The sequence below is a fragment of the Manacus vitellinus genome, unplaced genomic scaffold, assembly GCF_001715985.3.
Source record: "Manacus vitellinus isolate BGI_N305 unplaced genomic scaffold, ASM171598v3 scaffold_29_pilon, whole genome shotgun sequence".
In the NCBI taxonomy this organism is placed as follows: domain Eukaryota; kingdom Metazoa; phylum Chordata; class Aves; order Passeriformes; family Pipridae; genus Manacus; species Manacus vitellinus.
This window is the reverse complement of record NW_021940207.1, coordinates 6,375,181-6,387,783: the sequence shown is the minus strand read 5'-3', so window position 1 is coordinate 6,387,783 and position 12,603 is coordinate 6,375,181. Positions and strand designations below refer to the sequence as shown.

The window sequence follows — 12,603 nt, the reverse complement described above, 5'->3', positions numbered from 1 at the left end:
ATGTTATTTATTTTCTGTACAGCATAAACCCCAGTCTAGCAAACACTTAGGCCTGTGTTTCAATGCAAGCTGTGTGTGCTCAGGCCCAGCCTCAATGCAGCTATTCATGGGCAAAGCCAAACACATATGCCAGTGTCTTTGTGCTCCACAGCCTGTGCAGAGGGATGTGACTTGCTCTTTGAGAAAGGGCATTCTTAAAATTCTCCTCTGACCTGTGATGTGAGATTGGGGGGCTCAGAGATACAGAGTGGAAATGCTGTGCTGGCTGGTGGAGAAGTCCATCAGGACCAAAGTGCTGCCCCTGGGTCTTCCTGGTGCATATATAAAAGAAATATAAAACAGCCTTGAGGCCTATGAGTGGGGGATATCTGAGGGTCTGAGGCCATCCTTGAACTCTGTGTGTGATTCCTGCACTCCTGGTAGCTGATGCTCTGCAGTGCTCCCATAGCAGGGGATCCTGTGTCCCTGCTGAAGGGCTTCTCGCTTGGCTGGCAGGAAGCATAATCTGCAGGAGATTCCCTAATTGCATTTCTTAATGCAGTAGAGGCCATTCTCTCTCTCCGTAAGCAGAGCTGCAATTACCTACACACTATAAATCTGTGTCATGAGGAAGATGTAGGTTGTATATAGGTCATAGAAAATATAATTGTGTAACTGCATTAACGCATCCCTGAGCTAAGGGCTGAAATATGGCTTAACTGCAGAAAATAGGGCTGTGGGCTTTAAATAGCCTTCCTCGAGCATCTCTTGGACAGAGCTGGTGATTCCGTGAACAGATCACTGTGCCTCCTCCAGGGGAACAGAAAATCCCTTTGCAGAAGGTGCTCTCTAAGCATGTTTAATGACCTTTTTTAGACCATTTATAATATATTTCAGTATGCTGGAGGTTGCTGGTCCAGAGAAAAGCATCATGAATCTGCTGGGGAGTGTGTGAGATCTCCTCTGAGAAGGGGATGCAGAGCAGGGCAGCTGGGGTGTTCTTTGGGCTGGGCTCAGCAGGGCACAAGAGGACCCATCTGAGGGGAGAGCAGCACCTTGAGCTGAGCTGAGCCATGGAGCCAGGGCCCTGCAGTGCCCATGAGATTTAAATTTGAGCAGGCATCCACAGGCAGGGCCCATGGGAGTCTGGTAAATGCCCATGGGATCTGCTCCCACATCCACTGGAGAAGTCCTATTCTGCCCCCTTCTGCTGTGCACTCCTCACTGCCCTCGTGAGGACAAGACCTGGCTGAACACCTGCCCTGCCAGAACCTGGTGTCTGCTGTGAGAACGCAGCAGCAAATGCATCAACAAAACTTTTTTACCTTATTTAGCAGCATTAGGCTGCCCTTGGTGTGGGGCACTGGGACACACCGGATGTCCAGGATTATGGACACTGCTGGAACTCTGGTTTTTATGGGGAGCCCATCCACAGGGGTGAGATGCCACCGAGCCAAAGCTTTGCCACTGAGCCAAAGCTTTACCACTGATCCAGCTCTGCAATGTATTTCTCTATACAGAGACCTTTATTTTCTTCTGTTTTGGGTTTTTTTCTGCTTTCTGAAGAATAAATATCCCTCTGGCTCCTCTCTCTGCAGGGACTTGGATCGTGGCAGCAGTGCCAAGCAGTTCTTCAGCCAGGCCAGAAACAATGCTGGTCCTTCACCTTAGGGTTTGTCCCTTAAATAATAATATCCTTTTTGGTTTTCCAGCTTCTTAAATCTCTCTCTTTAGTTTCTTGTGTTTTGAATACATAACTGGTTAATTTTCAGGGTGAAGAGCTACTCACTAATAGCTTATAGATGAATCACAACATCTTTTGTGCACTTGCACTGGACCAAATTCCCATATCCCAGAGGCCAGTTCACGCTTCCAGAGTCTGTTTACTTCCTTTGCTGTCATAAGTGTAATTTAAAATTTGACACCATTTTGCATAAATGGATTTCAAAGAACTTTTTACCACTCCTGAAAACAGAGGAAAATTCCCACCTGTCTTCCTTTTCTCTGTTTTATCTCCTGCAAGTTAATCTTTGTTTCTGTATACATGTTGCAACTTGTCTGACCAACCCAAAGCCTCATTTCTTTCAGAGGAGGAAGAAAAACACCAAAAATGAACTTGCCAGAGAAAAGACAGAGGAAGGAAGGGAAGGCATGTCCTGAGCTGGGAAGAGCTGGCTATGCAAACAACATTGTCTCCGTGGTGGGACTCTCGGGACTCCCAGATTATCCTGGTTCCCAGGATATGATGCCTCAACACTGCAGGTCACACAGAGAGGCTCCAACACTGGGTCTTCAAAGGCAGCAGGCCTGCACACAAGATCTGTTCATGCAGAATGGCACAAAATGGCCATGTCTGTGGCAGCTTTCCAGCCCCTGTGAGTTTGGGCTGCTGAGGCACTATCAGGAGATGAAAACTTCCTTGTGGGGATAGGCAGGGAACCCTGGGCTAGCAGCTACCAGAACAGGCACTGGTGGTGTCCTACAAGGAAAGTATATGCCCAGAGCTTCTGATCCCTGCAGTGCTTCCACTGGACGCTTTTTCTCTTGATAAGAGCTTGGGCAGCTTCTTGACTATCCTAAGAAATGCCAAGGATGTCATCACAGGGTTGAGAGGACAATGTCTCTCCAGCTGCTCTCTCATCTCAAGGCAGGTGGAAAGTTTCTGGGGGCTTCTCTGCAGCGGCTGAAATCCCAGCTGGGTACCCAGTATGATATGACAGTCTTTCCCTGGGGAGCCAGGTCCCCACCAGGCCTGGCTGGCTGAAGCTTCTCTGTTATGTGGGTGCCAAAAGCAGATTTCTGTGTGGTCTGGGGTACGCAATGGGACGATCTCACTTCTCGACTAAGCCAGGTTGCCTGCAGGTAGAATGTCATGGGTGGAGTGGCACTGCCCTGTCCCAGCCCTCAGATGCCTGAACTTTATATGCAGCTCCAGCTTGTTCTAACCAGGGGGTTTTCTTTGCTATCAGCACTCAGTGCCATTGTCTCCTCTTCCTGGGGCCAGTGAGCCTTGTCTCTGCCAGCGCGGAACTATCCCAGCCAACACAGCCCACCTGAAAGTGCCCCATGCACAGTGCTGCCTCAGCTGCCACCCTGGACATGTTGTGTGACTCGTGCCACCTCACCCTCTGTATGCTTTGCACCCACTCCTGCCTCCCCACGTGTGCATGTTGCCCACCCCATCCACACCCCTGTGCTGCACAGGCAGCGCTGCCCTGTCCTCCTGCAGCCCCTGCGGTACCTCCCTGCCCATGTCCTGTGCACACACCCTGCCCGCCTGCCTTGCAGCTGCCTCATCACCCAGAAATGTGGGGGAGGCTTCAATCTTGCATGAAGCATTCCGAACATGTCTGGTGCCCCCCCCTTTTGCCCTGGTTTCTCCCCAGCTCTCCTCTTTCCTGTCCTCCCACCCCTGCTCCAGCTTCCTGCTCTTTGATGTGCCTCCCCTCCTCTGCTCCAGGGTACAAACTGCTTACCAGGTGGAGATGACTGTTCCCACCCCACAATTAGGTGCAATTATAAGGTTATGCTTTTCTCTGGACCCTTGCTCTGGAGTGCAGCACAGGTGGATGGGCTCAGAGTAGAGTCCTGCTGCGGGCTGAGGACAGACACCTTGGTCTGTGCAGGCGAGTGGTGCTGGTGGGTGCTGAAGGTGGTATGATAGGAGAGTTCTGGCATGGCCACTGAACACATTCTGGCCAGGTGGCCCTGAGCAGAGGCTCAGCTGGAACAGCCCAAGCCTGCTCCATTCCAGCAGAGGAGCAGCAGATATCTGGGTGCTTCCTGCTGTGGTCAAGCAGAGCCCAGAAATGTGCCCCTGGGGAAGCCTCAGCCAGTGCTTGTGTAGAGACGGGTCCCAGCAGGGGCAGCGAGCTTGGCTGTCAGCTCTCATCACCTGTGCCTCAAGCTGTGCAGTGCCTCAGCACCCAGGGGGTGCCTCTTGGCTGGCACCAGCCAGTGGGGGAGCTGGACTCCACTGCAGCCCCTGAGCTCCTGAGTGTGCTGCCCTTGGCTGGAGGTGGGATCCCTGTGTCTCCTACCAAGACATGGGTTTTCTTCCATTGCTCTTGGTGCTGGCTGTGAGGGAGGTGATGGCTATAGCAGAGCCCACCCCACCTGTGCTCGCCACTCTTGGTGGCTCAAGGAGCATCAGCTCACGGTGGCTCTTGTCTCCTCACAGCCTCCTGGCCATGTCCCAGGTGAATGTAGACTACTGCAGCTGGTTCCATGGAGCGTGGCTGAGTAGATGCCTTGCTGTTTCAGTGTGACTCTGGCTGCAGGGTGCCAGGAGCCACAATGGCAGTGCCCAGCCACCCAGCCACGTCTCTGGCAGGGCCAGCATTGCAGGGCAGCCCTTGGGTGCTGGGAAGTGCCTGTAGACCAGTGCAAGCACGAGCCCCTCCTGCTGCAGCAGAACCACTCCATCACTGCCACCACCATCAGGGAGTCCTTGCTTCATCCCATAGGAGAACGCTCCATGTGCAGATGTAGATATGCACACAGACACACCTCCACATGGCTGTACTCATGCACACAAGGCTGAGCCAAGGCTGGCCATTCTGTGGGGCTTTCTCCTCTGGTTACTCTGCAGGATATGGTCAGCCAAGCTCAGCAGAAAAACTGCTCTTGCTGGTCTGCTGTGCATGGGGAATCCCATCTCTGCAGTGCACTGAAGCAGGGCAATGCTCACACCGATTTTCTGATTTCTAACCTGTTTCTATCACAAGAGGTAGAGATGACTGTGGGGCTTGCAAAGAGTCTGGAGGACACCTCTGACTTTGGTATGGGCAGCCAGAGCCACCCCATCAGGGACATGGGTGGCTGCCCAAGAGCTAATGGAGCTGTGTGCAGGCAGGGAGAGCCCCTGCATGCTCCCCTGCCCTGTGCCAAGCACTGTGGCAGACCATGGACTTGGTGCTCCCCTGAGCTATTCACCCCCAGCTGGTGCTGCTGGGTCTGTGTTGGATGAGCCCTGCACATCTGTGATGGCCATCGAGGTCCTGGGAGCACTTCAGCTGTGGCCATGTTTCAGGGCACACCTTGGCTGCACAGCCCCAGAAGGGGACAGGACTGAGCTATCTGTGGCTCTTGGGGTGGCATTTGGGCAGCCAGGAGTTCAAGAGTGTGTGTGTGCATGTAAGGCATGCAGTGCATGTAAAATGCGTGTAAAAACACACCTAGAGAGAATGTCTCCAAAGAGATCAGATTAAAAGAAAATGTAATTAAACACAGAGAACTTCCTGTCAATTACTCAGCTATCCTTGCATAACTGTTGGGACTGGCTGCCTTCACAGATGGCTGCTTTGCTGTCAAAGGCTTTTGCTGGGCACCTGTTGGAAAAAGTGCCAGGTCAGCATGGAATTAATTGCACCGGCATCTTTCCCCATAGTGAGATTTGAAAGTCTAGAGAAAAACTGCTGAAAGGTCTTACAGCTCCTCAGATAAACCTGTGATGTCTCCTGTTGCTTAATCCTCCTCACGTACTCCTGCAAGTGATTGTGGTGGGGACAAGGACATTGCAGTGGCCCAGAGGGTCTCCGGGGCTCAAGTGGCCCCTGGCAGAGGAGGCTGCACATCCCCCTGGGAGCATGGCTGGCTGCTCCTGGATGAGAGGGAGCAGGACAGGAGCTGCTGCTGTCCCCAGCCCCTCTCAAAGGCTGTGGCACTTCTCCCCTTCCCCTGCCATCTGCACCCAGGCCTGAGGCTCTTGTGAGCAGCTGAAAGGGAGAGAGCTCCGCAGCTGTGGGGCGATACCCAGACACGTGAGGTGCCTTTGTTTGCATGGGTGAGCAGCCAAGTTGCAGCCCATCTCCAGCTTCATTCCAGCTGCAGATCTAAGGCAGCTGACTGGCCTGCCAAAAAAACCTAAATACGTGGAGGACCAGGGAGTGGCTTGTGCCATTGTTGAATAATGATGTTCCCAGCACACTTATAAAGCAAAGCAGAGAGCTCACCACAGAGCTGTTCCTGGCAGCCCTGGTCCTCCGCAGAGCATCACTCCTCCTCATTCACAAGGTACGTTTCTGAATTGAGAGATTCAAAATGGGAAATGTTGGTCTGCAGTGGGGCTCGTTCCTGCTGCTGGAGACAGACTGGGCTTTTCTTTTAAACTTGGGGAAAATGTTACCACTGCTCCTGCAGAGGAGTTTCTGGCCAGGGAAGCAGAGCAGCCCTGTGCTGCAGGGTCTGTACATGCCAACCTACCCAAGCAGAACCCAAAGCACTTGGGCAGCATCCTGGATCCAGGGGCTGCTTGGGTATGAGCAGCACAGCTCCTGCTTCTGCTCTGCAGGAAACCCTGTCCTTTCCCTCATCACACCATGCTTTTGGGGATTGGTTCATGTTGTATTTGGTGCTGATTTGAATCTTTACCAACTTCCCCATCCTGCAGTACTATGTATGTCTTTGCACACAACGACTCCTCCAGAGGCAGCTGTGCTGTCTCTCCCACCACCTTGCAGTGTCAGGCAGCCCTGGCATCCATGGGGATGTCTCTACTGCCATGCAGGTTCCTGTAGGTGTACACTGCCAGCTTCCATTTCCCAGGGTCCCAGCTCTGTGCCGGTTCTGGATCCCATTCCTTGTGCTCCATCATTTTAAAGCAAACATCTCTTCATTTCCCTTTGCCTCAGCATTGGACAATGATGCTCCTGTGTGTCCTCGGAGGTTTATCATCCCTGCATCTTGCTGGGTGTCACATGTGGGTGACAAGTAGAAGTGCTCTCACCAGACTCACCTGGTTTTCTGCACAGCTGTTAGGCACAGCCTGAGCACTGGCAGGGCTTAAGGCCATTTTGAGCTGGGCACTTTTCTGGCACAGTGCCTTTATGCTCTTCTCATGATTCTTTCCTCCTTGCTGTGCCACTGATGTGTTCTGCTGCACACATCCTAATTTTCATGCCGTATTTCACACAAAGTTCTGCTCCAGGGAGGCCCCAGCTCAGCTATTTTCCTTCTCCTCAGGTCTGTTTGCTGCCTGCATCCCAGTGCAGCCATGCTGGGCATGGCAGTGCGGCTCTCAGTCCTGCTGAGCGTCTTCAGCTTTGGGAAAAGCCAGATGTTTCATATGGGACCATGCCCAGATCCATCAGTCCAAGAAGACTTCGATATCGAGAAGGTGTGAAAAGTTTTCTAACAGTCTTTTAGGGGGTATTGAGTTAGGCTAAGGGGGTATGAGACTGATGGCAAACTCCCTGGGTGCATAGGGAAGTTGGCAGGTCCAGTCTCAATGCCTTGTGCTGGAGCTGCCAGGGAAGGTCTGTGCCTCTGCCAACCCCCCCACACTCCCTGTGCCACAGAGAGTCAAAAACTGTGCTGGCGAATGAGCTGGGCTGCTCTGTCTCAGCCCACTCATGCTAAAAGCATCTCTTTAAACTTTCTTCTGTCAGTATTTGGGGAAATGGTATGAGATAGAGAAGCTGCCCTCAACTTTTGAGAAAGGAAGCTGCATCCAGGCAAATTACTCATTGAAGGAGAATGGGAAGTTCAAGGTGATCAACAAGGAGATGCTGTAAGTGTTTGCGTTCGGGCCACATTTTCACTGCAGCAGTGGCACTTCTGTCACCTCCCTTGCTGTTATGGGTGTTTATTTTTCTCTAAATTGCCTGTTTCTGTGTCTGGGGGTGCAGACAGATTGCAGTAGGTCTGCTGGGATAAGGGGCTTTGCTGGGGTTACGGCAGAGATGTGGGTCTCTAGTTCGTGCCAGTGCTTCCTTGGGGCTCACCAAGTCTCTGTCTCATTGTCTAAGGTGAATGGTGAGAAAATAGATCAAGAGCACATGGTGACTTCAATATTCAGTATGAAATAGCCTGGGTCTACCCCCTGGCCAATTTGTGATCCCCAGTGATGGCTAAGAAGCTGGATGCCCTGGATCCTGTCCCAGGGACTGGTTATGGGATGGCAGCCACCACCTTGTGCTCCTGCATGCTGAGAAGTGCTTGTGCCCTGTGCTTTTCTCTGTTCCAGAGTAAAGGGACTCAATGAAAAATGGCAGGGAAGGTGAAACATCTGGGTCAGTTTTACTTAAATATTTGTCAGCTGTTTTCTGGAACATTTACCTTGCACAGGTAGTAACTGCTGTGTAAGGGGATCAGCAGTCGATATCAGTTTAAAACAGTAGCCAAGTGAATGCTTTTTCCTTTATTACAGTTGAGAGGTTATAATTATCCTGAGCCCTCCTGGATTTTTGCACGGACAGATGCAGAATTCATCTGTTTCCATCACCAGCCCTGGCTGTCATGGGCTGCTGCTGTGAGGGGCTGAATGAATGAGAGGGAGAGAGCGGTGAACGCAGCGCTGTCCCCTATGCTCCCAGCATGGCAAGGGCACTTTGTTCTGGCTCACAATAACAACAACTATGTAGGAACACATCCCTTGTGTCCGGAGAGAGCAGCATCCTTGCCTCTCACTGACTGCCCAGCACTGTCTCAGCAGCTCCACTGCTGGGGCAGTGCCTGGCAAACAGCTGGACATTCATTTGGGCCTGCATTGATCTGTGGGATGTTAATCCAACCATTGCTGTGCCCACTGCAGCAGCTCAGAACCCTGAAATATCAGGAATGTTTTGGGTCAGTATCAGCCCCTTGACCTCTGCTGCTGACAGGATTTGCTTTTGCCTCCTTGGCTGTTCCTGTTTCACAGGGAAGCAGGAAACTTTCCTGCCCTGCAGGCAGCGTCCAGGTCTTGAGGCATACAGGGGAAAATGAAATTATAAGATAGGCAGCCCAAGTCATAGGGCTTGCTGCCAGCAGGGCAGTGCTCCAAACCAGCAGCCAAACAAACCTTGGCACACAGGTACAGGTAATTTGTGTGAGGAGGAATGTGCAGTGACCTGGAAAAAACGCAGGTAAATAAACAGATGTGAACATGTGCCTTCCACAACTAGTAGGAGTTGAGCTGCTCCCTGGCACATCTAAAGTCAGTGCTGGGATCCTCCCATCCCATACAGAGAGGTCTTGCTCTCCATATTGTCTGTCATTGTCACCCTGGCACCAAAGGACACCATACTTGCAGGGGCACTTGGAGAGAGGCAGCCTGGGGTGCTGGGGTGGTTTGACCTGGGACACCATTTGACCTGCTGCACCTGGCCCAGGATCTGCTGTGCCCTGGTTGCAGCTCATCCTCAGGGGTGAGCTGTCCCTCCAGGAATGCTGGGGTTCACTAGTACCTGTTTCAGCCACCTCCTGACAGTGGATGTGTCAGGAGGGATGATTTAGTGGAAGCAAAAAACCATAATTATTTCCCACTCTCCTGACTTTATTTCTCACCTTTGTCATTCTCCCTTTAGTTCCAATGGCAGAGTCAATGAAGCTGAAGGAGAACTCATGCACATGGATGTAAAGCAGCCAGCCAAGCTGGGCGTCCGCTTTAACTGGTGTAAGTGTGTGGTGGGGAGGCTCCTGGTGCCCGTGGCTTTTATTCATGTTACACAGCACTTTCCTCTGTCCGCAGCAACACTTTGGAAAGTGAGCATCAGTCTCCTCTTGAATCCCTTTTTATTCTGCTCCCTCACACCTTTTCCTTGGCTGTTTCACAGCCCTCCCTCACAGAAGGTTTATTTGCAGATGTGGGTTGGAGCAGGGATACTTGCAAAGGAGGTACAATGATTGTTCATGAGCACAGCTAGACTTCATTTTGTGCTTCTAAGACATCACCCACAGCCATTTCAGTTGCAGCATGTGTAGCCCCAACCACCTTCACCAGGCGTGAACCCCAGAGAACAGTGCCTGGCACTCCTAAGGGCATCAGAAATAAACCCCAGGGCACTTACATCTGCCTGCTAGACCCCCCTTTGCTTTCCACCGGGTGGTTTGAAGCTGGAGTAGCTGTCTGTCATCAGAGCAGATGCTTTGGGTGTAGCTGCCTGATGGAGAAGGGAATTTGGCTTAGCTGGGATGGGCTGAGCTATACTGATTCCCACTGCTGGGCTCCAGCTGGCTCCATGAGCCAGGGCTCCCCATGGCAGTGGGTGGTGGTTTGTGTTCCTTGGATTACCAATGTTACCTCCTTCCCACCAGCAAGAACCCTCACACGTGTATGAGCTGGGCTGGCTTTCAGTGGCCCAGGTGAGCTGTTCAGGTCATAGTGTTAACTTTCCAGCAAGTCCTTCCTAGTCAGGGCTTTGTGGCTCTCTGGAGTTTGTCTGGGCAGAACAAGGAGTCCTGGTCAGCTTGTATAAATTATAGCTCCCTGTACTGACCACAGTTATGGAGCAGCCAAAGTGGGAACAGCCCCAGGAGCTGTGGCTGTAATGCTGCAGAGCCATCCAGAGTTGGTTTTGCATCACACTCACAGTGCCCTTCTCTCTCCCAGTCATGCCTGCTGCCCCTTACTGGGTTGTCTCCACCGACTATGAAAACTACTCACTGGTTTACTCCTGCACTAACATCCTCTGGCTCTTCCACATGGACTACGCTTGGATTTTATCAAGAGCTCCTGAATTGCACCCAGAAACTGTGGAGCACCTGAAGAGTGTTCTCCAGTCCTACAAGATCGACACCGACAAAATGATTCCCACTGATCAAGCCAACTGCCCTGCTGAGATGTAACTCCCAGCACACAGTGACACAGCACCAGACCAGCGATGAACTTTGTTGCTTGCTTTATTATCCATTAGAATTTCTGTGTAACTGAGAAATTTAATAACCTCTTTGCTAACTATAGTTTGCCAGCCCAGAGTTACTCTTTGCTATCATTCCCTCTGTCACTCTTCCCCTTTTCTTTTTGCCTTGCTCTGACTTTTGCAATTGAGTCAGTGCTAATGGGTGAAGAAAAGAAACCCTGAAGTGCAGACATGAACCTCTGCTGTTGCTGTGAGTCCTCCAGTTCATGGATGGAAAAGGGTATGAGATGTGATGTGCAAGTATTAGTCCTGGGAAAAAAATCATTTATCACACAGCTCCAGGTGTTTTTCCCATTTTTGTCTTGATGTTTCTGGGCCTGCTAGGAATCTACAGTGTCTGTTGGCACTGCCTTAGCAGCAGCAACATGGTGGGTTGTTCCTGCCGCCTGGGAACTGACACTGTGGTCTTGAAAGTTTCCCAGTGCAGGGCTGTAGACACATGCTGCTGCTAAGTCAGCAGACCTCCTTGCTAGAAATCAGATCTGGCTCCCTTTGTATTTTAAGTCTAAAAATGTCCAGAAACTCAGCATCACTCCATCCCAGGTGTCTATATGTGTCCTCTCTTGCCTCTAGGGAATCTGGTCCTGCACTTCCGAGAGGTCAGCCCTGACTATACTTGTAAGCAGACAGAAAGAGATGGGTCTGCTCCCTTGTTTTCTCTTCCAGAGGCTTTTCCCCGAACTTGGAGAGACAGCAGGCTCTGCCTGACACCCTGCTCCCTGCTGTTCCAAGTGCCAGGTGCCTGCTGGCACTGATCTGCCCTGGCAGGTGTTCACCAGGCACCAGGACAACTCTGCTTGAATAGCATTCATGCAACTCATTAAAAATGAAACAAAAATACGTGCTTTGGGGCTTTTGTACCTTCCCAGCTGCGTGGCCTTTGTGAGCAGGCAGGAGAGCTCAGCATGACCTCCTCTGAGGTGGTGGCACTGCCAGAGCAGGAATGCAATGCAACATAACAGCCATGGCTGAAGTGAAATGGTTTGCTCCAGGAGCCTGGAGCTCTTTCCAGCTCTCTGGGGTTGGATGTGTGGGCACCCCGCCATTGCCTGAGCCGTGCCAGCAAACGTGCACTGTGGCTTTGGGTGGCAGTGACACTCAGCTCCTGCTGCTTTTATTAGCATGAAGAAACAGCCATGTGGATGCAGAATGTTGTAAATCTGCTGGAAACATTCTACACGCTGGTGGGACCCTGGTGGTGTGGGTGTGCTGCAGAGAGCTTTCTTGCCCTGGGAGGGCTACAGGGGCTGAGCAGGGAGTCAGTATGCCACTAATCTCACTAGCTGGAGGAGGTTGAGACAGGAGGGATCAGAAACAATTGCCATATTTAAGTCATTATCCCTTTAAACTTTCAAATCCTAATGCCACAGTTCCTGTGACACAGAATCAAGCACTCCACCCTCATTCTCAGGCTGTAAGGGTGATGGACACACCAGGATACCAACAGCTGCATGGTGGCTCCCAAGTGTGTCAGATTTTGAGGGTAGATTATTTCAGCAATGTTTCATCAGGTCCCCATCTTCCTCCTCACATGGACGGTGCTGCTGTAACCCTCATCCCCTATGCTGCCACAGGCAGGGTGGCTGTGCAGGCACTGAGCCCCTGCGTGCTGCTGCTGTGTCCCCATCCCCGTGTCCATGTGTCCCTGTGCCCGTATGTGTGTGTCCCTGTGTCTGTGTGTCCCTGTGTGTATCCGTGTGTTATCCCTCTGTCCTTATATCCCTGTGTCCATGTGTGTCTCCATGTCCCTGTGTCCCCGTGTCTGTGTGCCCCCGTGTCCCTGTGCGTGTCCTCCCGTGTCCCCCGTGTCCGTGTGTGTGTCCCGGTGTCCGCGTGTGTGTCCCCGTGTCCGTGTGTCTGTCCCGCTGTCCGTGTGCGTGTCCCGGTGTCCGCGTGTGTGTGTGTTCCGGTGTCCGTCTGTGTGTCCCCGCGTCCGTGTGTCTGTCCCGCTGTCCGCGTGCTCTCCTTCCCCCGCATGCGCGAGCGCCGCGCGCGCAGGGCG

The 12,603-nt window shown here is 52.1% G+C and overlaps 1 protein-coding gene across 1 annotated transcript; it reads left to right on the top strand.

Moving 5' to 3' along the window:
- The first annotated feature begins 5,942 nt into the window (after window positions 1–5,942).
- On the top strand, window positions 5,943–11,428 carry APOD (apolipoprotein D). The gene is made up of 5 exons (XM_008924531.3): window positions 5,943–5,994; window positions 6,943–7,096; window positions 7,368–7,489; window positions 9,267–9,355; window positions 10,292–11,428. The coding sequence occupies exons 2-5, from the start codon at window positions 6,974–6,976 to the stop codon at window positions 10,525–10,527; spliced, it is 570 nt and encodes a 189-aa protein (XP_008922779.2). The 5' UTR covers window positions 5,943–5,994; window positions 6,943–6,973; the 3' UTR covers window positions 10,528–11,428.
- The last annotated feature ends 1,175 nt before the right edge of the window (window positions 11,429–12,603 follow it).